The sequence below is a fragment of the Brachypodium distachyon genome, chromosome 1, assembly GCF_000005505.3.
Source record: "Brachypodium distachyon strain Bd21 chromosome 1, Brachypodium_distachyon_v3.0, whole genome shotgun sequence".
NCBI classification, from domain to species: Eukaryota; Viridiplantae; Streptophyta; class Magnoliopsida; order Poales; family Poaceae; genus Brachypodium; species Brachypodium distachyon.
In genome coordinates, this window is record NC_016131.3 from 17,189,910 (window position 1) to 17,216,924 (window position 27,015).

The 27,015-nt window shown below is 44.0% G+C and overlaps 4 protein-coding genes and 1 long non-coding RNA gene across 9 annotated transcripts; 3 read left to right on the plus strand and 2 right to left on the minus strand.

The window, feature by feature from the left end:
* Positions 1-1,410: 1,410 nt before the first annotated feature.
* LOC100825694 (multifunctional methyltransferase subunit TRM112 homolog A) lies at positions 1,411-2,352 on the minus strand. The gene has a single exon (XM_003562641.4). It carries the CDS (start codon positions 2,206-2,208, stop codon positions 1,807-1,809), a length of 402 nt encoding a protein of 133 aa, XP_003562689.1. The 5' UTR covers positions 2,209-2,352; the 3' UTR covers positions 1,411-1,806.
* A 654-nt stretch (positions 2,353-3,006) lies between these two features.
* Positions 3,007-10,300, minus strand: LOC100839763 (calmodulin-binding transcription activator 3). Of its 4 annotated transcripts, none has more exons than XM_010237259.3 (13): positions 10,027-10,300; positions 9,498-9,617; positions 8,687-8,802; positions 8,159-8,247; positions 7,987-8,029; positions 7,396-7,573; positions 7,160-7,279; positions 6,743-7,080; positions 5,895-6,242; positions 5,041-5,726; positions 4,384-4,960; positions 3,541-3,864; positions 3,007-3,264 (listed from the first exon to the last, which is right to left on the minus strand). In XM_010237259.3, the coding sequence occupies exons 1-13, from the start codon at positions 10,067-10,069 to the stop codon at positions 3,145-3,147; spliced, it is 3,102 nt and encodes a 1,033-aa protein (XP_010235561.1). In that variant the 5' UTR covers positions 10,070-10,300; the 3' UTR covers positions 3,007-3,144. The 4 variants fall into 4 exon arrangements, with proteins under 4 accessions (XP_010235561.1, XP_024313805.1, XP_024313804.1 ...); XM_024458037.1 differs by lacking the exon at positions 10,027-10,300 and adding an exon at positions 9,817-9,946 and having other exon boundaries at positions 6,743-7,074; XM_024458036.1 differs by lacking the exon at positions 10,027-10,300 and adding an exon at positions 9,817-9,946.
* A 6,332-nt stretch (positions 10,301-16,632) lies between these two features.
* On the plus strand, positions 16,633-18,130 carry LOC112270047. The gene is made up of 2 exons (XR_002962352.1): positions 16,633-17,081; positions 17,361-18,130. It is a non-coding gene; the product is annotated as an uncharacterized LOC112270047 (long non-coding RNA).
* A 1,063-nt stretch (positions 18,131-19,193) lies between these two features.
* On the plus strand, positions 19,194-21,971 carry LOC100826006 (copper-transporting ATPase PAA1, chloroplastic). Its single transcript, XM_003562642.4, has 4 exons — positions 19,194-19,540; positions 19,673-19,726; positions 20,925-21,078; positions 21,534-21,971. The coding sequence occupies exons 1-4, from the start codon at positions 19,292-19,294 to the stop codon at positions 21,548-21,550; spliced, it is 474 nt and encodes a 157-aa protein (XP_003562690.1). The 5' UTR covers positions 19,194-19,291; the 3' UTR covers positions 21,551-21,971.
* A 331-nt stretch (positions 21,972-22,302) lies between these two features.
* LOC100826320 (serine/arginine-rich splicing factor SC35) lies at positions 22,303-26,428 on the plus strand. Of its 2 annotated transcripts, XM_024455894.1 has the most exons (10): positions 22,306-22,501; positions 22,613-22,691; positions 22,858-22,937; positions 23,032-23,098; positions 24,006-24,077; positions 24,563-24,718; positions 24,805-24,870; positions 24,947-25,088; positions 25,165-25,327; positions 25,435-26,414. In XM_024455894.1, the coding sequence occupies exons 1-8, from the start codon at positions 22,426-22,428 to the stop codon at positions 25,065-25,067; spliced, it is 717 nt and encodes a 238-aa protein (XP_024311662.1). In that variant the 5' UTR covers positions 22,306-22,425; the 3' UTR covers positions 25,068-25,088; positions 25,165-25,327; positions 25,435-26,414. The 2 variants fall into 2 exon arrangements, with proteins under 2 accessions (XP_010235571.1, XP_024311662.1); XM_010237269.3 differs by lacking the exon at positions 24,006-24,077 and having other exon boundaries at positions 22,303-22,501; positions 25,165-26,428.
* The last annotated feature ends 587 nt before the right edge of the window (positions 26,429-27,015 follow it).

Consider the following 27,015-nt stretch of genomic DNA (forward strand, 5'->3'; position numbering starts at 1 on the left):
TTCACATGGATTGCTCCTGCACTATATCACATGATGAACTGTTGAAGTGTACTATATGTCTGTAGCAAAAACTCAAATTTTAGCTGCACATTTCCAGGCACTAGCTTAAATGCTCGATTCGACGGAGTATATTTGAGCAGAAATGATTGCGCAACACTGCATCATGTAAGTATAATGCAATTCTGAAAGTATATTATGAGTAGAAAACTTAAATACAGTTGTGTGCTCTGTTCTCATAAAATATTCCTGCTCCTCTAAACTTTAGCCAACCTAACATAACTACGGAGTATACATAAGCATAACTACCTTGACGTATGGTGTATGAAATATTATTTACCTAAAGGAAGAGAACAAACAAATGAAACACTGCTCAAATCCCCCTCAAAAGAAAAATCACGCTCCCGCCACCCCTGAAATATTCAGAACAGTAGAAGTAATGACCTGGGCAGCTTACCATTAACCAGCAAAATGCTATCTGAATGACTAGAACAGGTTAGCTACTTTGTTATTGCAAGTTTAACAATATCTGGAAAAAGGAAAAACTATCTTATCACAACACTCGTCATCAAGAGGATGCATTGTACATGAAGACAACCAAATGAGGTGTAGCAGCTGCTGCTGCATGCATGACAAGTAGAACACATGACAACAGCATGTTCCTATGTATGTAATCACAACATGCATGCAGTTTCCAGACTAGATAGTCGCACACTAGTTTGGAAGCATAGTTTAATATACATGTGTGCAACATGGCTACTTCAAAAGTATATTTACACTCGCATTGTTGAATGATGTTTTCAGACTTCAGATATACATGTGTACTGCACAGGTGCACCAAAGCCAACCATATACTCATACAAATTGTTAGATAATGAAATATGTGAAGATTCAGACTAACCACGATATGGTGTACTTCAAAATTTGGCATTGTATACTGGACACTCCACCAAATATCATTCACAGAACCCCAAATTGTTCATTCTGGAACAGAACAAGCGCAAATTTTCACGTGGGATGAGAGGTGATTCATGACAATTCACAAGTCTGGACAGTAAAAGCAGGCACACTCCTGACTCCTGAGTATCAATATTCTAAAACCACACCAAGAGTAAAAATGCATAATCAGCATAAAACTAGGTAGCAAAAAGCAATTCAAAAAATTGAATCCCTAAACCATTGAACACAGCAATTTGTTTAGAAGACCTTACCAGTTGCTTTTAACACAATAACCACGCTGAGGTTCATCATCTACGAGGAAACAGCAAATTTGGAGCCAAATTACTCAACAGCCCAAGCTTTCTAAGATTTCCTCACTAGAACTCCAAGTTAAATTTTATACCGTCACGACCCCCCTGTACCACTCCAAGACCCCCCAAACCCCTAGTAAATGAGATTCTTCTTTGCACCGGATCATTCCTGGCACACCGTTTCCATAATGAAGAGAGCTCACAGTTGGATGAGATTACAGCGGTATTGTCTATGCAATGCACTACTACCTGAGTACCTATCATGTTCTAAAAGCATAGAGCACCAAATAACATGTCGCAAAAAGTACAGCAGTTCGCCACAGAACAGTTGGTTCAGAGCCCCAAAATTACTACTAAAACAAAAGGCACAATTCCGACTAAAACATCACGATGGTATTTATATCTAGTTATGAGCTCACGAAATCACGATTATCATTTCGTACTTCATAGCAATTCATACAGCCAATCCTAGAAGTCCAAGCCTGGAATGGTGGAGAACTGTAGGTGACACGAGCGAGCGAACAAGCAAGTAAAGCAGCCCGCCGTCGCGGCTCGCGAGTCAGGCCCGCACCTCGTCCTCATGGAGGATCATGTTGGGGACGCCCTTCTGGATGGGGAAGGTGCGGCCGCTCTCGGGGCAGACGAGGGTGCCCTCGTCGATGTGGATCTCCAGGAGCGCGCGGTGGAGGCGGCGGATCGGGCTGTCCTCGAACTCCGCGGCGCCCTCGGCGAAGAACTCGGCCTCGGACGGCTGCTCCGCCGGGAGGAGGTCCGGGTATCCGGCGGCGGAGGTGGCGGCGGCGAGCGCGCGCCAGTCGAGCTTGGGGAGGATCCCGCGGAGGAAGTCGGCGTTGAGCTCCACCTCCTTGATGGTCGACTTGACGACCTCCAGCCCGAGCGGGTAGCCGGTGCTCACGCCCTTCATGTTCGACGCCAGGAAGTTGTGCGTCAGGAGCCTCATCTCGCTTTCTCTCACCCTCTCGAGCTCTCTGCGGCTGCGAGATAAAAACCCTAGCGGCGGACTGGTGGATTGGAACTTTGGAAGAGGAACGGGGAACGAGAAGGGGATTTTCGGGACGGGGGTTTTGGCCTGGGCTGCTTTGACGCGCGGCCCGTAGAGCCGTAGATGCACACCAGCACACGGGAAGGGGAGAAACTCAGCTACGTCGATCTCCCCTAAAGAAAAAAAAAACTCCGTACGTCGATCTTGTGTGAAAGAGCAAACTAAGAATACGTTAGCGGGTTACAGAGAAAGGGCGCTACAAAGATGGTTCTAGTTTTGTTAAGCAAGCCAGTACTTCCTTCGTTTCTGAACAACACATGTTTTATTTTTGTTCTAAGTTAAATTTACAGTTTTATACTCCTTTTATTCTAAATTCTTGATTCAAATTTGTCTAAATATGGATGTATTTATTCTTAAAATGTCTAAATACATGTAATATTTCAACAACAATTTAGGATCGGAGGGAGCAAAAGATTGGAGAACTTTTTAAGCACGTTGCTGAAACCTTTAATTTTGGGCTGATTATACCACCTGTAGCTGTGTAGCTACAGTAGCATCTGGAAGAGATCATGGGGCGCTATTTAAAACCATGGTAATTTGACCACCAAGAGAACATGTGCTGATCTCTAATGATCTCGGTGACAGCGTTCACCCAGCTAACCGAACACTACAAGCCTTCTAAAGGAAAAAAAACGAAGAATAACGCCACGGATTCAGTCATGGCTCATGGAGATGGAGGTGAGTGCATGAAGCGGCTAACAGAACTATGAAATCCCCATGTATTAGCTATATTGAGTCAACGGTGAGCGGTGAACATCTAGCACAAGAATTTACAACTATTCTGGTAAAACGAACAAGTCACAGCCTAAACTGGTCTAGCAAAGCTCATCAACGTCACAAAATAGTGGGCATTGGTGTGTGACCATCGTCATCCCCGCACAAGTCCTCCAAATCAACCATGAAATCGCCTCCATCAGCACCAGCTGCTTCGATTAGCATCTTATCCTGCTTCTCCTGTACAAAACCATTAAAATACGGATCGCAGTTAGATGACGGTATTGTGCTGTTGTCTTGAAGCACTTATTCGGTTATTTGTTAGCTCTAAGCTCACTCTAGTTGCGTATGGCATCTTCAGACCGGGCAGGTCAGAGCTTAATCAAAGGAAAATGAGGAAAAACAATAGGAGGGGATGGATATTAACTCCTTGATTTCATGCCATGATAGTTTAGATGATAATAATATGTTGTGGGAAAAAGAAGCAACAAGTTCGTAAGAAGAAAAGAAGCTGACCTTGGTGTCTTGTAGTTCTGTAACACAGGCTTGTAGCCGACTGTACTGTTCTCTTGCTTCTGGGTAATTTGTCATCGACTTCACACGAGCCAGTGACCTTTGTAGCCTGCCTTCAGCCTGCTTCCTGCCGTCCTTCAAGAAGTCATATTCATCCTCATCCTTTGCAGGCTCGATCTGCGATGGCCCTTCAAGTTGTTTGTCCGGTTGGAAACCACGCAAGCCTCTTCCCTTTCTCCTCCACCTCAGTATAACTTTCTCCACGATGCCTACTGACCAGACTACCTTCCGATAGTTTCTCCTTACTTGATGTCCTCTTACATGGGCCTAGCAAACAACAGAAGTAACCGTAAGCGAAATAAGTAGGCAATAGCATTTCATAATAGTTGACAACCTAACATAATTGGAATTACTATAACATCAAGATAGTGTAACGACTGAAACTCAAGAGTTAAGACCACTCAGGGGTTGACATCATTTCCATGAGTAGCAGATTCCGAGTTACTACTACTGCGACAATTGGCTTTATGCTCTTTTCTCTCTTCTAAAACATATTGAACTAGTGGTTAAATAAACACCTTAGGTTTGAAGTAGGGGGATTTTGGAATAATTACAAATTTAGTAGTTTACAATAGAAAAGGAAGAATTTAGCAATTTAGTACTAATTTACAATTAAAAATAATAATCGAAGAACAGAGTACTGGTTCTATAAAAATGTCTGAAGGCTGACTGTCCTGTGATCAAACCAAACAAATGTACTAGGTACAAGCAATCTGAAGCATTATACAGTTATAAGAGTTCAGCAGACAAAAAGAAAAGCATTGGTAAGGCTAGCACAGAGAATACCTGTATCTTGATGATTTTCTGTCGAATAATCATAAACTCCTTTCTTCCTTTCCATCCTCTGAACTTGTTTTGGATACGAACTGCAGCAGAGTGTGGCATATCATTCTGTCCAGATTTGGCATTTTTAAGGGAAATAAGTGAAAGCGTGCGCTCATCAGATAATCCACAATCATCATCTCCATATTCAACCACCTTCTTTCTGTGGAATGACTCCACCCTAAAAGCTTGAAATATTCTGGCTGCAGCTTGAGTTGATTTACGAACTGCACTAAGTGAATCTTTTAACGACTCTGCCTCAGAATCTTGGCAAGTAAGCTGAGCAGAACTTGGTTCTGCAAAGCCATTGGCTTCTGATAATTCACATATTTTTTCCACATTGCAACCCTGTGACTCTTTTAGTGTAAGTGCTGAAAGATGACTTGTCAAGGCAGACTCTGCAAGAAAACCTGCAATGCCTTTGTGTCCATTTTCTGATGCTAAATCAGCAGGCGTTCTTCCAGATGGAAATTGAGGAGTTGGATCTGTTAATGCACCAGATGCAGCTCCATTTGTTATCAGGGAACCAACTGTCCGCTCTCTAAAACAATAGAGATACTGTAAGTTCAACATAGATAAGTAAATGTGAAATGCTCAAAGGTACAAACATTCTTGTAATACCTTCCACAAGACGCAGCCCAGTGAAGCGCAGTCCATCCACGAGCATCCCTAAAGTTCACAGGTACACCTGCAGTAATAATTGGTCTAATAGCCCAATCATAGCCAAGTGCAGCTACTAAATGAATCACGCCTTGTCCTTCCTTGCCTAACACATTGGGACCTTTCCCATCATCATGTATCTTATGGATAAGCCAACAATACAACTTATCTTTCACCAATTTCTCAAGATTCTTATCCTGTGCAGCAGAAAAATCTTTTTCATCTGATGGTAATGCCAGGTTTGTAAATTTATCATCAAGCATCAAGGCACCGATAGTGCTGACTAACTCATGCTTATCATTTCCATCGCTCAAAACATATTTCTCATAGTCATCTGGTCCCAGGGAAAGCAACTTATCAAGACGGATACGTAAATGCATGTCATTAATACCAGTAGTATGGGGATCCGCCTCCATATACTGGGTCTCAGAATCACAAAACTCGAATTCCCTCACTTCACTACAAGCTACCCTATTTGAGCATGTCACATAAAATGGAACTCGCCCAGATTGATGTACTGGAGTGTAGCAGCGCAGGGATCCATCTGCTAAAACCTCAGCCGGTACTTCAACATCCCCGAACATACATGACCACTTGCAATTTTCCACGTTTTCTTTATTTGTCAAGAATGTACCAGTAATTAAGACCTGCATTAGGATCAAAATCGGAAGTGAGATGATTAATGATATGTAGCTATTGAAATTTATTAGAGTATAACAGAATGATCAATGTAAAACAGCAATAAGCTTAGGAAAATTTATATCATGCCTACGGGCAAAACAACAGAAGAAGAAAAATAAAGAACTGTGCAAAACCTTGATCTCCGAGACACTGTATGCCCAGCTTGGAGAAACGTCAATAATGCTGAAAAGCTGGTCTTGGGAAAGAGAGGGGCTGACTACATATGCATTTAGCTGCTCTAGCTGCTCGTTGATAGGTATACTAGAGCCATCAGCAGCATTTACAGTTTCAGTACTGCTCCAGAAAGCATCAGAACTGGACTTGATACCCAAATCAGCTACCTCTGCAAGTTCGTCACTCATCCATCTGGTGAAGCTGTCAAATTTCTTCAAACCATTGGGCTCGATCTTAAAGAGATCCAATGATGACTGCTTTAATAGTGGATATCCGATGCTTCCATCTGCATAGTTTTCACTCTGCACCTGCAAATATTTGGTAACATATCAGTTTATGGCTACAACAAAAAAATATGCATCATCTATCGCACCTTTTGAGACAGTGATGAAAAACACGGAGTACATATATGGAATAATTCAGACAAATAATTTCTAAAGCTAGTCAACCAGTGTTACCACTGTCACTAATTTATTCTCTTGCGTATACGACAACAAGCAGTGGATACTGAAGAGTTGAAAATTGAGGTAGTGAAACACAATACACTTGAATATTCCTCATGGACCATGCATACGTACCATCCGCAGCATAGAAATTCCAGATAGCAAAGTGCATTCAGATAAAAAGTATATTGCCATGCTATGACAATACAGACCAGGAAGGATCTTCCTACACCTCTGCAAGTGGTCTGAAGGACTCCATAGTAGGCAAAAAGGACAGAAGGTGTAGGGAACATGCGAGATTACAGCACAGAAACAAACATCTCACAAGAAAACAAGCAAATAAACGCAAGAGAAGAGCAAAGCACCTGCGAGGACGTCATGCCTGCAGCACTCAGCGCATCAGCTTCCCTTTGAGTTAGGTTGTTGGTGTACAGTTCCTCGGTCATAAAAGTTTCTAAGCGAGAGTTGTCATCCAGATTGTTGGACCCCATGGTGGCGACAGAAGAATGGAGTGTCGGCTCCATGAGCCCAGTTGAATATTCTGGAAAGGCCTCACGGAAATGCACTGAATCAAGTGGAGATTTGGAACCACTCCTTAATCCAGCTCCAGCTTCATTGAACACATTAGCTATGCCATGGCGAGTAACATAATGATTGTTTAAGTCGGTTGTTGCAGCCTGCAGTTCACCCTGATAACCTGCAGCTGTTGTAAGATGAAATATAAGCCCGAAGTCAACATTTGCAGAATACTTCGGAAGTCACAAGGTAGACATGAATCTTGCCTAGATTATTTACGCAAGTACTTGGAGCTGGAGAACCCAACAGATTATCCATCATGACTCCATCCACAGGCTGCTGCATCTCAACGAAAGGGTGGTATCTGGAGCTTGCTCGATTATTATCTGTGGCACCGAATTTTGCTTTAGAAACACTGAAAGAAGTTATGTTATTGAATATGCACCAGTTAATATGAACTTAGTGCAGATGATGCAGAACGAAGATAGAGAAACAGCAAGACCTGTTTCAGCATCTTCATATTCCGAAATCTGTCCACTAATTGGGCTTTCAGCATCCATAGTTTGGGAGGCTACCTGGCTCTGACTAGCGAAAGAGTTTGAACATGCAGGACTATCATCAGTTGATAATCGTGCAATCTCTTCAGCTTCTTTTGAACGACTAAAACTTTGTTTGCCACCCTGAAATCATTTTTACTTAGCAAATCATATAATGAAAAGCAATATTCATAGATAAAGGCTTACATCAAAGATAAATGAAAACACAAACTGCATGCCACATGATATTGAATTCATCATTATATCAAGTGAGCAGAAGAGCAAATGCAGTAGCAATTGCAGTTTACAAAGGCCAAGACACTGGACTATGACAATCACAGTGTGCGGTGTCCTGTAGAGGGTTTTTTAGTTTGTTATTTTGTTTTCTTGTTTTGTATGGAGGAGAGGATTACAAATGGAGAGGGCGTGCATTGCATACAAGCTAAGTTGGTGCTGATTTGATGCATGTGAAATTTTCAGCGCATATTGAATTATTGACCAAAACTTGCAAGGAAATTAAAGTAATACGAGTTTATCACACGTGAAACTAAACATACCTTGATGTCAAGGTAGTGCACAAGAACAATATTCATGAAACCCCTGCAGGGAAAAAGAGAGGACAATTATGAAATCATGGCATGTTGGCATACTTCTGTTGTGATATCATCTCAACACTATCCAAATTTGTTTAAAAAAGTGATTCAAATTATTGCGCTGTTCAACACTTACTCTTCTAACAACCAATAGGTCCGTCTTTGGAAATTCTCATTCTCTTCGCCATGTGCATAATAGCAATGAAGTACATCAACACTGCCAACCTAAAAGGACAAGATTCAGCTTTAGTGATTTAGTGATAAAGCCACAAGAGAAGGACACTCAAGAGCTACAGTAAAATAATTGCAACTATTTTGGCAGCGTGATGCAATTCTTTTCTCAGTGAAAAGCTTATAAATAAAATTGTAACTACGTCCTCTAGTAATCAAGTTGCAGAAAGATGTCATCAAGGAAAACAATTTGATAACGTTTTCTGGCAAGTTATATCTTGGAGACTAAGAGCAGCAACCTCACATGAATAGAGAGATGGATATTTAAGATAGACTAGACAGTAGCATACAGCAGCTATATATGTTCAGGAAATATTGATACTACAGAATTGAAGTGATTCATGAGCAAGTGAACACCAGTAGCTATCAATTGTCTGATGTCTCTTGAAATTTTACGAGAAAGGAAGTTTTCTACAGAAGATCTTGTACTGACTTTCAGCTTTTCATGAGCTTCCTTGACTGTCTTGCCATCCTTCTTCTTTCTCCAGATGTGTCCATCCTTTCTGAAGTATCTCAATATTTTTCGGTCAAATAGAAAGAGTGAGCCGCCTACAGGAGTGGTATGGAAGTTCATGTAAGCAAGCAATCTCAGTATCAGTATATCACTGTATTCTACAATAATCAACATGTACCAGGTGCAATTCAAACAGGTACAGATTCTACAGCAAACAGGATACCAAGGAAAATGTAACCAAGAATAACAATCAAGTATGGCAGTTATCCCTGTAAACAGGGAGTTCACTCCAAAGTAAAATCACAAAACAAATAATTCAAACCTCCACCTACTACCATAAAGGCATAAAAACCTTGCCTCATGTGTAGATAAAATGTTTATCCCCATTATCAAATGATTAGATTAATGTATGCATGGTTCCTCATCTTCTAAAAGTTCAAAGGAGCCAATTAGCACTGGAGCATGCTGTACATAATTGATGCAATGGCAGTACACATTCTTAATGCAAGCTGCAAGAGATGTTCCTTTTCGGGGATTTATTCATTCTAAGCTAGACTGCTATAGGTTCCAAAATTAAAATGCTTTTAGACACACTGCTGCTTGAAATGAACATTTCGAGCATACTACTTTCTAGGAGCTCAACAAGTGAACTAGTTGGCTTGCTATTAAACGCCTAAAAACATAAAGTCTACACCATCAAGTCGAGTGTAAAAACGGATGAACACCAAACATTGCAGTGCTGGCATTTTCTAAGAAGATGGTCCAAAATTCGAAATAGGAAAAGGCATACTTGGAGGCCTGTTTGGTGGCTCGGGCGCAATGGAGAATTTCTTGTAGTTGTACAGTATTTGGCAGATTTCAGTGGGTCGCAGCCATCGATTCTGAGCTTCCAGCAGTATCTCGGGAATGTCTGCAAAATTAACAGCGACATTAGTCAGTCAGTAACCCCCAACACCAGTAACCACTCAAAATTCGCTTTCAACACTAGCATGCAGTCCAGGTTTCCTCTACGCTCCGATAATTAGTTCCCTTTCATTTTTACTAAACCAACTCCATAACAAACTGTAAGCAAATACTCCGTAGAAGGCGTTAGAACCAAATTCCAATACCCAGAAAAATATAAGTATCTTCAACAACTTGCAACCGAGAGGAATCGTTCGAAGCACAACACGAAGCCCCGAATCGCCTCAAACATCCCAGAAAACCCCCCGGAAAAAAAACCATCCCGAACAAATAGGGAAACCCTACGAAATCAGCACAAAACCCTAGACAGGCGTACGGATCAACCGCCGTGAAAAAGGCTGGACGCGTATCCGCACCTGGGGGTGGGTTGGACAGCCCGTACTTCTGCATCTCCGCCATGAGACGATCCGACCGGGTCCGCACGCCCCGCTGTCTCCTCCAGTCCTCCTCCTCCTCCTCCTCGCCCTCCTTCTGGTCCAATCGCTCGCTCGCTTTCCGAGGGGGACTTTTTACCGGGTCCGTCGGCGGGGGCGCTTCGAGGGATGGAGTCGGCTCGGAGCACCGCACCGTCGGATTGGAATATTTGCTCCCGGAGAGACAGACTGAGTCTGAGACTCTGAGAGCGAGAGGAGGAAAAGAAAAGGCAGCGGAAGAAGGTGGTGTGGTCAGCTCAGAGGGGCGCAGAATGACGGCACTGCCCTCCGGATGGACGGCGGTCTGGGGTTAGGTAGGTTAGTTAACCCCTGGTTAAGGACGGAACCCGACCCAGACAGAGACCCGAGCCCGCGGAGGCCGCCCGCATGTGACGGCGGGTTTGATGGAGACGCAACTCGCAGTGTGAAGTTACTGTACTGCCCTCGCGGATTAAGGAATAAAGACCGCTGGACCGCTGGTTGATCATGATTTCGGAGGATGGATAGATTAGATAGACACCAAAGTTTAGGATTACCTTTTGCGAAGATAAACGTGCGTACGTGCTGCCTCGTGTGCAAAATGGGCATATTTTAGCGTTTGGTCTGGCTTTTTGGCTGACAGAATGTTTGCATGTAGTCTGTAGGCCTGGTAAGCTGTCCAGTTCAGTTCCGAGCTGTTCGATGGGGGTGCTGTACTGTACGTACTACCTGATTCTGCATCCAATGGGTGTGCATAACAGGAAAGATTGGGTTGATCCAACTACCAGTTAAGTTGAAGTGAGTGAACCGACTACTTGATGGAGATTTAGTGGAACCTACCTGATCCCTACACCAACCGGTTCCTAGTCTAGGCTTTCTGGTATCCTATGCTGTCAAGGAACACAACGCCTACCTGTACTATGCTCGTTTCGTTTTAACAAACCAAATGGTGCAATCAATTCTCAAACTGTGCTCTGCTGACTGCTCGTTTTCCATTCTAACGAAACATTGTTAATTTGTTATCCAGCCGGTCGTTTTCGTCTATGACAGCCAAATATGATTTTAAAAGATTTACGGTTAAGTTGAACTGTGAAAGTATTGGTTGAAGCGTAGGAGTACCTTCGATGGAGGCCACATGGTTCATATATATATTCACTGTGATCAATCAATCACGGATTACAATGATAATACAAGGAAAGTACAATCTCTAGACTTGACCTCCAAGCTAATCATATACAAGGGAATGACGCCGGTGATTAGAGGAGATGGCGGGCTACTAGCTCCTGCCATACATACACTTTCCAACAGCCCCCCTCAATCACGACTTCCCAAGTTGAGATTGTGTATGAACATCCTCATTTTCTGCACAGGCAGAGGCTTCGTAAACCCATCTGCGACCTGATCTGCTGATGGAATGAATCGGATCTCCAATGGCCCTCGAGCTACCCTTTCACGAACAAAGTGGTAGTCAACCTCTATATGTTTGGTTCGAGCATGGAAGACAAGATTTGCTGCAAGATATGTAGCGCCAATGTTATCACACCATAAGCATGGTGTACTAGGCTGCGGTATGCCCAGCTCCCGTAGGATGGACTGGATCCAGATCACTTCAGCTGTTGCATTGGTCACATATTTGTACTCCGCTTCTGTACTTGATCTTGACACGGTTGCTTGCTTCCGAGCACACCATGATATGAGATTAGAGCCAAAGAACACAACAAATCCACCAGTGGATCTTATGTCATCACACGAACCAGCCCAATCAGAATCTAAGAAAGCACTTACTAGTGTCGAAGGTGACTTAGTGAATTTCAGTCCAACCTCCCATGTACCCTTAAGATACCTCAAGATTTTTTTTATTGTTGTCCAATGACTTGTTGTTGGTGCATGCAGAAATTGACAAACCTTGTTTACCGCAAAGGATATATCAGGACGAGTAAGTGTCAAATATTGCAATGCTCCAACTATACTTCTATACCTTGTTGTGTCTTCGGTTCCCAGTGGATCCCCTTCATCAATAGATAATTTTTCTATGGTTGTCATTGGAGTTGGCACAGCTTTACAATTCTGCATGTTCACCCTCTTCAGCAGATCAGTGGCATACTTGCCTTACTTGTCTTCTTGACTTCAATGCCCAAGAAATAGTGTAGCTCCCCTAGGTCCTTCAAGGCAAAGTCTGCTTTCAGACCAAGAAGGAGAGCTGCCACGGCCTTAGTTGAGGAGCTGACTACTATAATGTCATCGACATATACGAGCAAAAATATCTTGATGTCATGCTTGTTATAAAAGAACAAAGACGTATCTGCCTTGGAGGGACTAAACCCAAGCTCCTGTAGCCATGTTCTGAGCCTTGAGTACCATGCCCTTGGGGCTTGTTTCAAACCATACAAGGCCTTGTCTAACTTGCAGACATGATTTATCCTTTTCTTGTCTTCATACCCTGGTGGATGCCGCATGAAGACATCCTCCTCCAGAACACCATGAAGAAACGCGTTCTGTACATCTAATTGTCTCATCTCCCATCCTCTTAATACTGCTAAGGACAGTATTAATCGAATTGTCGTTGCCTTGACTACAGGACTGAAGGTGTCCTCGTAATCAATTCCATATCGTTGCTTGAACCCCTTGGCCACAAGTCTTGCTTTGTAACGGTCTATACTTTTGTCAGCTTTCCTCTTCACCTTATAAACCCATTTGCAATCAATGATATTTCTTGCATCTCTGGCTGGCACCAAATGCCACGTCTCATTTCTCTTGAGAGCATCATACTCTTCTTGCATTGCCTTAATCCAATTCGGATCATTAAAGGCCTCAAGTTGGTTTTAGGTTCTCCGGTGGTACAAAGGTTAATGATCCGGCCATACCGACCATAGCTCACTGTACCATCCGTCAGCTTCCTTGTCTGATGAATTCACGTCATGGATCGTGTGACAGCATGATTTGGGGCCGGTGCGGGCGATGGTGATGCCGAATCAGCAGAATCAGATGCAGCCTGATCTCCAGACGTGGTGGCCACAGAAGATCCGGACAGTGAAGATCCCGAGGAAGATCCGCCCGGGGCATGTCCCGTGCTAGCGCGAGATGATTGCCGCGCTGATGAGGGCGACGATCCCAAGGCTGTCAGGTGGCTGCTTCCCGCCCCTGTGCTGTGGCCTGACCGAACCGGCACGGAATCAGAGGCAGATTCGTTGCTGGTTTCCTCGAAAGCGCCGAAAGAATCATCTCCGTAATCAGCGCCAGAATCATTTGCTTGGGCCACAATTTCTGCATCAAATTGATCCAAATTTGCACCGTGAGCATGCACATGTGTCCGCGCATGACCCTGCACACAATCTGAGCTAGCACAAGCGTTAGAAGTATGAGTATTAGTCATGTGATCATGCAGTGGTCTATCCCCATGAAGATTTGGTGGAAGGAGAAGCATGTCAGCTTTAAGACGGGCACCGGCATTTGGACGGAGTTTGGCAAAGGGAAAAACAGTCTCATCAAAGACAACGTCACGAGAAATGTAGACCCGACCAGTAGAGATGTCAACTTGTAGCCTTTGTGTAAACCGCTATACCCAAGAAACGCACATTGTTTTGATCGGAAGGCTAATTTGCGGGTATTGTAGGGACAGAGATTTGGCCAACACGCACATCCAAAAACGCGAAGCAAATGATAGTTCGGTGGTTGGTGAAACAAACGCTCAATAGGCGAGGACAAATTCAAGAGCTTGCTAGGGGTGCGATTAATTAAATAAGTGGCCAAAGGATAAGCCTCGTCCCAAAACTTCAATGGCATAGAAGCATGCGCCAAAAGAGACAAGCCAACCTCTACAATGTGACGATGTTTTCGCTCAGCGGATCCATTTTGCTGATGCGTATGTGGGCATGAAACATGATGGGTAATCCCAATTTTCTGAAAAAAGGAGTTATGCTTCTCATATTCTTCCCCCCCATTCAGTTTGCATGGTAAGGATTTTATGATTCAAAAGTCGTTCAACTTGAGCTTGAAAATCAAGGAAAATCTGATAAACAGGTGAACGCTTTTTAAACACATAGATCCATGTAAACTTACTGTAATCATCAATAAAGTTTACATAATAGTTATTCCCACGAACGGAGTCGGGTGCATGTCCCCATACATCCGAATAAATAAGTTCAAGCGGTTTGGATGAAAAACTACTGGAACGAGAATAAGACAACTGGTGACTCTTTGCCTGTTGACATGCATCACAAACTAACTGTTTATTTGACTCAAAAGAAACTAGTAGACGATATTTCTGGATAACACGCTGAGTGACGGTGGAAGACGGATGCCCTAACCGATCATGCCATGTGGTGGAGGTAGGTGTGTAGACGCCATAAGCTTGCTTCTGGTGGTTCTGGTGGAGAGCGTGTGAGGGTAGAGGATAGAGACCACCCCTACATTTGCCGAGCAGAAGAACTCTCTTCGAGACTTGGTCCTTAACAAGAAAATATGTGGGATGAAATTGGATATAAACATGATTGTCAGTAGTAAAGCAATGAACCGACAGAAGATTTTTCATGGTATTAGGAACGTGGAGAATATTTTTAAGGTGTAGTTTGCAAGTAGGGGAATGTACCACTGAATGACCAATGTGACTAATATTCATACCTGAACCGCTCGCGGTGTGGACTTGATCATCTCTATGATACTTCCCCTTGACAGTGAGCTTCTCCAGTTCACCCGTGATATGATCGGTGGCACCTGAATCTGTATACAATTCGTATCAATGCCGTAAGAGTTCATGGCAGCGCCGGCAACCTTCTCACCTTGCTCGTACTCCGGATCGAAGCGGTTCCAGCAGTCGAAGGCAACATGGCCCATCTTGCCACAGATCTGGCAGATGGGTCGCTGTCCATGCACGCCAGGTTGACGACCCCAGCTTCGATTTCCTGGTGCAGGTCCGCCACGGCCACCTTCGCCACGACCGCGTCCACGATCACCACGGCCACGGCCACCATTGCCGTGGCCTTGACGCTGTGCAGCGTTCCCCGACGCTTGGTACTGGGAGGGTGCAGCTCCCTGGCGCTCGAGACGGGCCTCCGTGGCGAGAAGTTGTGCATAGATGTCACCAATCTGCACCTTCCCGTCCTTGGAGTTGATGATCTCTACGACCGGGTTGTATGATTCATCTAACCCAGCGAGAAGGTACGGCGCAAATTCTTCATCGTCCATGGCACGGCCTACGTCTGCCATGCCGTCTGCCATGCCCTTGAGCTTCGCGAAGTAGTCCGCAATCTTTTCTGCTCCTTTCTCTATCTTGCCGAGCTGGCCCCTGATCTGCACGACACGCGCCCTAGATTGGGACGTGAACATGGACTCGAGCGCCTTCCATATCTCAGCTGCAGAGGTGCGGGATACAACCTGCACCATGATCTCCTTCGACAGGTTAGACAGGATGTATCCCAGGACGATTTGATCCTGAGTAACCCCGCGTATGTACGCCGGGTTTGACACCTTCTCATCTTCCTCCTCCTCATCCTTCTTCTTGACGATGATGAACTCGGGCGGCGTCGGGCCGTAAATGATCCCGAGGAGTTGGTTCCCTCGCAGCGGCGGCAAACCTGTGACTTTCATAGGATGTAATTGTCCCGAGTTAACTTCTCGGTGACTGGAACCAGGGGCGCGATGAGGCCCGCGGATATGGAGGTAGACGATGACATATTTGAGATGAGCTCTGAGGAGACGGAGCTCTGATACCATGTGAAATTATTGGTTGAAGCGTACTACCTCCAATGGAGGCCGCATGGTTCATATATATATATATATATATGTATGTATATATATATATATATTCACTGTGATCAATCAATCACGGATTACAAGGATAATACAAGGGAAGTACAATCTCTAGACTTGACCTCCAAGCTAATCCTATACAAGGGAATGACGCGGTGATCGGAGGAGATGGCGGGCTACTAGCTCCTGCCATGCATACACTTTCCAACAAGAACTACAACCATGTTTCCTATTGATTGGCGTTTTAGAAAGTTGTTTTCGTTGTCGGGACGTCAAATAGTATGGATTGGAATGAGTACTATGTAGGTTATGTACTGTGTACATTTCAAAATAAGTACTCCCTCAGTCCAACAAAATATGTCTCAAGTTTGTCAAAATTTAGATGTATCTAAACATGACTTAGTTTATAGATGCATTCAAATTTAGTCAAAATTGAGACATCATTTGTTGGACGGAGAAATACATACCTTTAGTAGCGGCATTCTTCAACGTAGATAATGTTGTACGGAATATAAGCCTTTGGCTCCATCATAGAGTAAAATACACCCGTGGCCCTAATATTTTTAGAAAGATGTCAAGTTAATCCTAAATGTTTGAAAATGCACGTCTAGATCCTATGTCTTTGATAAGTAGTTCACCGCAGGTCCTATTTATGTATGCCTCCCTCTAACCGGTCTACGTGTCGGTTTGACCTTTGCCACATGCCCTGGCCCACAAGTCAGGTACCCTTTGGAACAAGAAACTTGCAAGGAAAAAAAGCCTTCTCTGTTCTTTCCACCTGCGCGGCCTCCTCCTCGAGGGCGCGGAAGGCAGCATCGAGATCTCCCGCAAGCACTTCCGTACGACGGCGGCCTCCATGACGCAACGCTCCTCCTCGAGGCGGGTGGCGGTGCAGGCAGCGGACTCGTGCGCCAGGCGGGCCGCGACGAGGTGCGCTAGGCGGGCGACGGCGAGGCCGCAGCAGGAGCGGGGCCCGGCAGGGAGAAGGTCAGGTCGAGGCGGCGGTGTTCGCTGCCACGGCGTGATCGGCGTCCAGCGGCTCTGAGGCCCAGGCGCGCGACGGCTGCTCTTGTCGGACTCCTCGGTCACGTACGCGAGCCGCATCCGGACATCCTGCTCCGCGGCCTTGGCCAGCTCTAGCTCCAGCTCCGCCACTGCTTCCTCGTACCTCTACTGCACCTCGGCCTCCTTCGGTCCTTCCTGCCCGCCTCGGAACTGAGGGTCTCGTTTTCCTCCGCCATGCTCTACAGCGCGTTCTCCTTGTCAATCTGGTTCGTCTTGAGCTCTCTGGGTCAGAACTTCCACAGCTTCCATTACTGACATGCACACTCTTCAGAACATCAGCCACCGGACTGCCAAAGCCACCATTGGTATAATGGTATTGCGTCATGTGCTTGTTTAGATAATCATTAGCTTCAGCCTGCGCATTCTTCAGATCTTCCTCGAGCTAAATGTTGGCTTTTGCAGTCTCAGTTGCTATAGCATTTGCCATCAGCTGCAGCCTTGTTTGTCACTCTCCCCAATATTGACTTTCAGACCTTCAATTGTAGCAAGCCGGAGCTCCATCTCCTGCTTCTATCCAGGTCCGGGACGCAGGATGGAAGGAGAGGTGGGCGACGACGAGGCCACAGCTGAAGCAGGGTGTCGTCGGGCCTGGAGGGGAGAAGGACGAGTCGAGGCGGCGGTAGGGCTCCTGGCCAGCAGTGTTCGTTGCGGGGGCGAGGATGTGAGGCAGGCGAAGCAGAAGGCGGAGGGGTGTTAGAGGAGGACCGTGGGTGAAAATAACGGAGGACATAGGGAGGCTTTTGCAAATTATAGGTATCTGACATGTGGGCCCGGGCCACGTGGCAAAGGTCAAACCGTCACGTAGAACGATCAAGACCGATTAGAGAGACGCATACACAAATATGACCTGCAGTGAACTAATTATCAAAGATATAGGACCTACACGTGCACTTTCAAACAATTAGGGCTAACCTGACACCTTTGTGAAAATATTAGGACCGTGGGTGCATTTTACTCCTCCATCATATCCATCGCATCACTCACGAATCGAGGTGGGGAACCAGAGGTGTTATGGCTCCTTTTATTTTTCATGGAGATTAACGATGGAGCAATGTTTCAGTAACCCTCCTTCCAAGTGGCATGGTCCTGTCCAGAGTGTGTCTAATGGTCCTAGGTTCGCATCACTTTTCACGTGGTTATCAAAACCTACCACCTGCGACTTTCAATCTAATGACAATTCTGTTTTCGTCAGGTTTTTGTTATTAATGCTTGCTTTTCTTCAATCCATTGTACCATTTTTCGTTATCAATAATATTAGATTGTTCTTGTGAAAAAAAACCAACAACTTTTTAGGCATATTAATTGTCGAAATATTACATTTATCCAGACACTTTTTAGCCATAGATACATCCATATTTGGGCTAATTTGAGACAATTAATATGGATCGAAGAAAGTATTATAATTACATGGTTGTAAGTGAAAGTCGTATTGTCGCAACAAGAAATGTGTGATTCTTTTTATAGCTTAAGCCAATCCAGCATTAAATTTGTCTATTTAATTTGGCGTCATGCACCTTGGACTCGAGGTGTATGCGCTAGTTTCCTCGACACGGGGTTGTGTGAACTCACTGCCAATGAGGAAAGCATCGAGGTTTCAAAGCATATGACGTTGAGCTTACACAACTTGGTCATGCCTTGTAACTATGATCCTTTTCACAATTTATTAAAAAAAATATATATCGAATTTTATAATGAGGCCGGATTGGACGAAGAGTTAGATTTCCTTTAGGGCATCTTCAACAACGGGTACTACACGGGTACCAAGAAAATGTTAACCAATGTGAAGGAGGGATGAGTATCACAAGTAGTGGTTACTTGTACAAGTAACCGGTACTACACGGGTACCAAGAAAATGTTAACCAATGTGAAGGAGGGATGAGTATCACAAGTAGTGGTTACTTGTACAAGTAACCGGTACTACACGGGTACCAAGAAAATGTTAACCAATGTGAAGGAGGGATGAGTATCACAAGTAGTGGTTACTTGTACAAGTAACCGGTACTACACGGGTACCAAAAAAATGTTAACCAATGTGAAGGAGGGATGAATATCACAAGTAGTGGTTACTTGTACAAGTAATCAGTACTACACGGATACCAAAAAAATAAAAAATACGACATATGGGACCATAAAAAAAAAAAAGATATAAGACAATAAAAAATGTATTAAAAAAATCAGTAACAACCAGGAGATGCCTCAGAGCAACTCTGTCTTACCGAACCGGATCGATCCGAAATGCTAAGTTGCTCTTATGTTTTATGTTTCAAGTTAAGGTCTTTTTTCTTCTTCATACAAACCGGGCCCACGTCGTTGCGGGCGTTGCCGCGTTGCTAGTCCTTCCGCTGAAACAGTGACCATTCGGATAAGCCCCCTCCCATCTCTGACGAACACGAGGGAGAACGAGAAATCAGAACACATGGAGTCTACGCTAACCACGAGATTACCCCTCCTCCCCTCTCCCTCCAAGTCCAGAGCCCTCGCCTATCCCCCCCTCGCCGGAGCTCGCCGCGTCGCGTCCATTTCCTTCTCCCCCGGCAGTGTCCACGGCTTCCTGCTCTCCCGCGGCGACGGGGATGCCGGCGTTACCTCGTCGATCACCGCCGCCGCCGCCGCGATCGGCGATGCGGTGGATCCCGCATCAGAGGCCATATTGCTCAGTGTCCAGGTGCACTTCTGGCCCCTACCACTACTAGTCTGAATTTGGAGGTCTCCAGCTGTCCCTTGTATTTCTCTTCGAATTGCGTAAGAGGGTTTGGGTGAAGGCATGATGTACCCGTTGTCTCGCTGTTACTTGCAGGGCATGATGTGCGATGGGTGCGCTGCCAGTGTGAAGCGGATTTTGGAGGGTCAAGTAATCTTCTCCATTTCTTAGTTTATTTACTATTGCAATTTTGCTTGATTTCTCTTGCAAAATAATGTTTGATCAAACCAGTGAGCAGCTCAGCTCAGCCCACAGTGGCTGGAAGTACTTTTGATCTTATTTTGTCTACCATGATAATTATGTCTAGATGAGTTTTTTTATAGATCTGGAATCAAATGAAACTGTAACGGAAACTGGGAGTGGGAAATGCTCCTGCCCCCTAGATTATATGCAGAACAATTAATTGCATTGTGACTGGAAGTACAGTTGGTTTCAGTAACCAGAGGTTAGGGGTAGCTCATGTGGATGTCCTCCTTTATTGCTCCCCTTCAATCTGAACACGACCTGAAACCATACAGGATTTTTTTTGGACAAGACATACATGGAATGTTCATCGTAAAGCAATCTTAGTTGCTAGTCTTTGTATAATTCGAAATTTCTGCAGCGATTGAGGGAGGTGCCAGATAAGGAAGAAATGAATACTAGCTAACTACACATGCCTTGCCAAGGATAAATTAATTAGATTACCTTAACATATCAAGCAATTGTTCATGCTACGTATTTGAAAGTTTTGGAAAAATATAGATGGTTCCACGAAAACAAAGAAGACGGTGGATGGACTGCCGTCACCGGTTGACATCTGCAAGACCAGACGTTAGAGGTGGCTCTACGGGTGTCCTCCTTTGTTGCTCACCTTGAACACGACCTGAACTGAAACCATACAGGAATCATCGTAAAACAATCTTTAGTTGATAGTCTTTGTATATTTCAAATTTCTGTCAGTGAGGGGAGGTGCCAGATCAGAAAGTAATGAATAGAGGGCAGGGTGGGGAATACCTGGAAATTATTGCTTTATATTTTGTAACCTACTTCTGATGGATTCCGATCATGGCAGCGATGACAGGGTAGAGAGGGACCGCTTCCTGTATGCTGAAAACAACATTTTTGTTCTTGTATAGAAAGAAATTTTAAATGCTTGCAAGCGGCACATTTTCTCAGCAAGGAAATGTATGGTTAATGGGGTATTCCAGTAAAGCAGTTTTCTGTATACAAATGTTACTTTTGTTGACCTGTCTAGATGTTTTTATTTTGTACCTATCATTCCAGATTCTTTAGGCCCTTGTGCTTCTTCACTTTATTTCTTCTTTTTCTGCTGCTGCTCACCGTGAGCCACAAAATCCTTTTCCAGCCCGAGGTTACTTCGGCTACAGTTGATTTTAAAGAAGCAAAGGCTGTTGTGTGGACAACTCCTGAGGTCAAGTTGGCGGAAGATTGGCAGAAGCAATGTGGGGAGAAACTTGCAAGTCACCTTGGTACTTGCGGATTTGAGTCTCAGGCGCAAGGTAATTTTTTTGCTTTGAGTTCTTGTGTGACCAGAAATAACACGAAAAATACGGAGCGCTGGACCCACTTTTTTCACCTTGAGGAAATAAAGAACTATTGATTGTGGATTTGTGGTCATGAATTATTGTCCAAACCCCGAAGTACCTCAAAATGGTATCATCTACATGTCATGTTAACATTGGACTGGTAATGTATCAGACTAGTGCAGATGTATGCTACTACTTTCACGAAGAAACTATCATCTAATATGCTGTAGTATGTATACACATCAACTAGCATGAAGCTAGCCATACGATGTCCTTGACTCCTTGAGTCTGTTTGCATCAACGTTAGGGCACATTGTTTCTCCAGTAGGCTGAAATCACGATATCTAGTAGTATGATGTTGTCTATTTTTTCTTCCGAATAAGTAGTATGATGTTGTCAGCTGAACTAGGATTTTGGTTCAATCGCAGGGCAAGGCGAGTCCTAAATCCTAATAAAGTCAATTCCAAGTCTCGCTGATGCTGCAGTGAGCCATGACTACCGGCAGAGGGCATCTGAATGGACCTCACAGCTCTGTAATTTTGTACCAGCATGGCAGCATCTCTGTGGAAGGTGTTATGCTTTAGAGTTCTGCAACTGCAGAATACAACTGCTTTAGCTCTGGTTTATTAGCAGCGTAGCTTGCCTTGCTCATGAACTTCTATTGGAAACATCCAATCCCATGTTGCTGCTGCCGGTGGGTTCGGTCCCCGGGAATCGGTGTGTAACCTTGTAGGTGACAGAGAAGTTCTATGGCTGCCGTGAGGTCAGTCTAAAGAAGATGGCATCCGTTTTTTAAAATTTAAACTGATGTGTTCAGTTATGACGAGTGTCATCTTTCAAATTAAAAAGATCTTTTGTACTCCGTACATCCAAGGATGAAGAGGCCGGGAGGTATTGCCTTTTTTTTTCTGGAAAAACACTTTTTTCATAGGAAACAAAACTAGAGCGCGATAGTGACCAAGGCCTCCTTCGGCAACCAACGAGATTGAGAAGAAACAGAAGGGAAAATGAACTACAGTAGTACAAGTTTTTTTTAGCGAAAATGAATCATGGCAGGTGGCAGGGGTGGGTTTAAAGTTTAAACGACCAAGCCTTAACAGGCCGACCAGGCCATGCGGCGGATCAGGTTTGGGCGTTTGGCCCACGTGCTCTTGGTCGCGCTGCCTCCCTGCCTGCGTGAGAGCCTAGAAGGATCCGCAACCTTTAGTGGCCACCCACTCTGCCTGGTGCCTGCCCACTCTCGCCGTCTCACGTCCCTTCCCCGCCTCCGCTCGCCACGTCCCAACCGCCGCCTCCAGCCCCGGCCCCGGCTCCGGCGAGATGTCCCGCTTCGGCCGCTCCGGCCCGCCGCCGATCCGCGACACCTACTCGCTCCTCGTCCTCAACATCACCTTCCGTGAGTCCCCCTCCCCTTTGTATCCATCGACCTATCTATCCCCGCTGCCCTTCCCCTCTCCAATCGATGGCTGGCCTCATCCCTCCCCGTGCGTGTGTTCGTCTCTCGCAGGTACGACGGCCGACGACCTGTTCCCGCTCTTCGACAAGTACGGCGAGGTCGTCGACATCTACATCCCCAGGGACCGCAGGTGAGCCAAAATTAGGTCGGTTGGTTCGTTCGTTCGCCGGTTCGGTAGTCGATCCGTGCCTGGCGTGTAGGCTGGGTAGGTGGCGGCGTCTAGGTCCGTGGAGTGTGGATGCGGAAATTTTAGGGTTGTAGGAGTTGATTTTTGTGCCTGTGCGTCTATTCTGCAGGACTGGCGACTCGCGAGGGTTTGCCTTCGTGAGGTACAAGTATGAAGACGAAGCGCAGAAGGCGGTTGATCGTCTGGACGGTGGGTTCTTAGTCTTCTTGCATATCTGTGATTTATGTGATGTACTTGTAACCTGAGGATTGGGCTCATGTTCATTTTGTTGGTTATTTTTCAGGGAGGTTGGTAGACGGGAGAGAGATGATGGTGCAGTTTGCCAAGTACGGCCCAAATGCAGAGAGGATGTAAGATACCAAGTCTCTTGCTGACTGTTTGCATAATTAGGGGTGGAATTTATTTTAAACTGAGATTTACATATGAGCAACATGCTATGTCTTGATTCTTTATGTAGTTGATATATGTATCTTTCCTTTGCTGAATGGAACCTTTATTGGTTCCTGGTTGGATGTATTAGGCTGTACATAAACTTTTTTGTCGTGTGCAACAGTAGAATACTCGGTACTAGAGCCAAATGATGAGACATCCATAATGGCGTAATCGATGATTCTGAAGATTTTTCTACAATTTAGTGTAATGAATCGTCTTAGACTTCCACAGTTCTGCAAGGAATTAGTTTACATCTGTTATTTATGTTTTATGGTGTTGTTGATAGTTTATTATTTTGCTGGCCTCATCAGTCAAGGTCTTCTTCCGTACTGGATTTCAACCTGTGTATGTATATACAATATGCCATCTAGGGACCATGAACCGTTTGATGTAGTTTATAACAATACCCATATGACTGGCATCGATTTTCTCTAGCAATTGTAATTAGCATGAAGTGTGCATGCACCAACCATAATACTCTCTTATTAAGTCTGTACTTCGTTGAGAGGCTTTTCTCATACTCCCTCCGATCCATATTAGTTGTCAAAATATTACATGTATCTAGACGCTTTTTAGTCATAGATACATTCATATTTGGGCAAATTTGAGACAGTTAATATGGCTCGGAGGGAGTACATGTTTTGTAGTTAGGAAAGCAAACCACGCATGCATGCTCTTTGATGTAGTTGGACTTCATTCTTTCAAAAGTTTGGTAACTGTCTTAGGTAAAACAGTAGAAGAATCAACTAGCAACATATGGTATATCTGCTCTTGTTAAATTGGATCCACTACTGTTCATAATATCATTTTGCCCGAACTTCACAGTCAGAAAGGGAGAATCATGGAAACACTTCCAAGGCCGAGGGGTCGTTCCAGAAGCCGCAGCCCAAGACGGGGGTAATGAAAATAGCCAAACTTATGCTACATCTATATACATGTTACGCATATAATACTTTGACTGGTGCAGAATATCTAATTATTGGTCACCCATTTTGGGGAAATTTGGCTTGTGCACAAAGCCCATAAGCCTGCTTTCTCCTACATGCTCTTCATCTGGCTTTTGATTATTTTAGATCGAGTGATCTTCCTGTATTAAGATAGAAAAAAAACAGGGCTTTTTTGTGTAATTAATGGAGCTTCCATTAGGTCTTTCAGTGTCAAGCCGATGGACATGGAATGACTTTTGCTTTATTGTGTGCTCACACGCACTGGCCATGTTGTCATACACATGGATGAATCAATACTCCTGATTTTTAGATCAGTTATCAATTTGGGATTTTTAGATCATTTATCAATTTTTTGGATTCTTAAGCTTATTTGGTTTTGCTTATTTTTTGTTTGATACTCTTTATTAATTATCTCAATGTGAACCACATCTGCAGGTACCGGGATGATCATCGGGGCAGAGATTCTTATAGAAGGCGAAGCCGTAGTAGAGATAGATATGAACGTGAAAGGTACAGCGAGAGGGATTATCATCGTCGTAGCAGGAGTCGCAGCTCAAGTCCTGATGATTACAAGAGGCGTGGTAGAGACAGGTATACACATCACATAATCAATGTTGTCTTTTGCTGGAATATACTGTACGTGCCTTTTCAGTTATATTGTTATTGGCCACATATAGGAGCCCTAGTCGTAGCAGGAGTCGCAGTTACAGTCCTGTTGATGACAGGAGGCGTCGAAGAGACAGGTATGCACATTAAGGAATTCACTCTGTTGCTTTGTTTTGTTGAATTGCACTGAAGCTCTTTTCTGGTTGGTTGCAGTGTGTCACCTGCCCGTAAAAGTCCTAGTCGCTCCCCTCGCAGGACACCATCTTCCCATGAGGGATCTCCTGTCAGGCGCAACGATGACCAGTCTCCACACTCCCGTAGCCCTTCAACATAAGCTCGATATCTTACACCTGAGGTCTTTAAATTGTTAAATCATTTCATCACAGCTAATATCGCACATGATAACATTTTTTTTGTCTTTTTGTCTGCAGGATGGATGGAATAGAGCTACTCATATCAGAGGCTGTTCGGTTGCTTGATTATGAACACTCTTCGCTTACAAAATTAAAATGATGTAGTGCTTGCTATCAGTGGCTGCTTCGAGCTGCAGATACTGCTTTCTTGTCGATATCTGATGCTTGTTGAGAACCATATGTACTTCACTTTCTCTTCCCATTCAATCTTGCTTATTAGAACTCAATATTACTGCTTTCTTTTCAGTGTTGGGCACTTACTATAAATTGTAACTTGCACCTTTCTAGTTACATGATGTGGTGGAGAGGTGCTGGTTGATAAGTGGTCTGGACACAAGTTGCTTGCTGTTGAGGTTGATGTTGTTTGTGCTGTATCCCGTAATGATGGTGCTGGTGATGATGATGGGGTTGATGATGCTGATCATTTTGCTACCTGCTTACATCCTTTGCTGTCTGCACTTGTTATGCTGACAAGTAAGGTTCCATTGATTTAGCTGAGTTTCACTACTTCAGCTGTCTTTCAATCATAAAATAGTGAAGTATTTTGTCCATGATTGTGCATGCTAGGACTTGAGTACTTGACCTTGAAATGTTTTAGTCCTGCCATTGCTGTTTGATTCATATTTGCACTGGTACATATTTTTAAGCAATGTTGTATTAGCAGACAAGTGTTTTGCTGTCCCTAGCTTTAATCTTGCATTCGGCATAGCTTTTAACTAATAGGCAGATATGATGATAGGTGGAACTTTTAACTGAGAGGTTGATACAGATATTGTGTCCAGCGCGATGTTGATATGGGCATTCATTTAGTCATTTTAGTATCCTGGGATTTGTTATGGTAGAGGCACACATGTTTGGTACTTCATGTTTTAAACGAAGTTTTAATTCACTACATTTACTCTATGAGCATGGATCAATAGTAACCAATTTGAACTACCTTTATGACTGTAAAAGGATTTTGTTTTTGTTTGCATATTAGGATTTTTTGTTGTTTCCTACTCTAACACTCTTTGGCAATAAAAGGCATGGAAGTTGTTTTCAGTCGCAGACAGGTTTTACATCCGCTTGATTGTCTGCTGCCTTGATGTGAATGCTGAAGAGAGATTTGCTGTAAATCTTTTTATGGGGATTGTGGCCCTTGAAATAATTTGACTGATTCGTATAAAACCTTGTATTTCAGAAGTGTTGTATGATAACTTTGTAGTGCATGCTTTTTTGTCTTTGGGACAATCAACGGGGATCAAGAAATTGACAAATAAATTGACAAATTGCTTGCAAGTCATTAACATTGTGTTGTATACTTGTGTCGTCCTCTTATTCCTCTGTGCTATGTTTGGAAACAGGCATGTGTTTTGATCTTTCTGTGTTGTGGCCTTTTGTCACGTTGACGCACCTATCTGTGGTGTATGGCCAGGTTTAGTTCCGGAACGCAGTTGGGTCTATTAGGATATGATGATTCGAATTCTGATGTTCATATTTAAGAAAGGGTTTTAGTCATTGAGAATCCATCTTTATCTTAAATCGTATCATATATGTACTAAACGTATGCTTAATCTCTTCGGTGGGTCGTATCTAAGTAATCTATTTTCTCTGAGTATGCCATGTCAGTGGTAGGGAACAACGTTTGTTCTTGCTCAGGTAGCAACCTGTTGATTTTCAGAAGAAAAAACGTATTCCCTCTGTCCGTCTTAAAATATGGATATATCTATACCGAAAAAACCATTATACTCAAAAAAAGGTACAGGTACATGTAATATAAATGGGAAGGAGGGAGTATTATGTTATGTGACGGCCGTGCAACGTGGTGTTTGGATTTATTCTTTCTTGGTGCTAGGAGTAACTCCGTACGTCCTATAAAATGTGAATTGG

What these genes read in the sequence shown, in the direction of transcription:
- LOC100825694 (XM_003562641.4), bottom strand. Translation starts at nt 2,208, where the DNA reads ATGAGGCTCCTGACGCACAACTTCCTGGCGTCGAACATGAAGGGCGTG.
- LOC100839763 (XM_024458036.1), bottom strand. Translation starts at nt 9,931, where the DNA reads ATGGTTTTTTTTCCGGGGGGTTTTCTGGGATGTTTGAGGCGATTCGGG. An exon ending in ACCTATTGGTTGTTAGAAGA is followed by an intron (nt 8,030 to 8,158) that starts GTAAGTGTTGAA and finishes TTTTCCCTGCAG; the next exon opens with GGGTTTCATGAATATTGTTC. An exon ending in TGGGCTGCGTCTTGTGGAAG is followed by an intron (nt 4,961 to 5,040) that starts GTATTACAAGAA and finishes CTATTGTTTTAG; the next exon opens with AGAGCGGACAGTTGGTTCCC.
- LOC100826006 (XM_003562642.4), top strand. Translation starts at nt 19,292, where the DNA reads ATGGAGTCTACGCTAACCACGAGATTACCCCTCCTCCCCTCTCCCTCC. An exon ending in CCATATTGCTCAGTGTCCAG is followed by an intron (nt 19,541 to 19,672) that starts GTGCACTTCTGG and finishes TGTTACTTGCAG; the next exon opens with GGCATGATGTGCGATGGGTG. An exon ending in AGCGGATTTTGGAGGGTCAA is followed by an intron (nt 19,727 to 20,924) that starts GTAATCTTCTCC and finishes ATCCTTTTCCAG; the next exon opens with CCCGAGGTTACTTCGGCTAC.
- LOC100826320 (XM_024455894.1), top strand. Translation starts at nt 22,426, where the DNA reads ATGTCCCGCTTCGGCCGCTCCGGCCCGCCGCCGATCCGCGACACCTAC. An exon ending in GGCGGTTGATCGTCTGGACG is followed by an intron (nt 22,938 to 23,031) that starts GTGGGTTCTTAG and finishes GTTATTTTTCAG; the next exon opens with GGAGGTTGGTAGACGGGAGA. An exon ending in AAGAGGCGTGGTAGAGACAG is followed by an intron (nt 24,719 to 24,804) that starts GTATACACATCA and finishes GGCCACATATAG; the next exon opens with GAGCCCTAGTCGTAGCAGGA.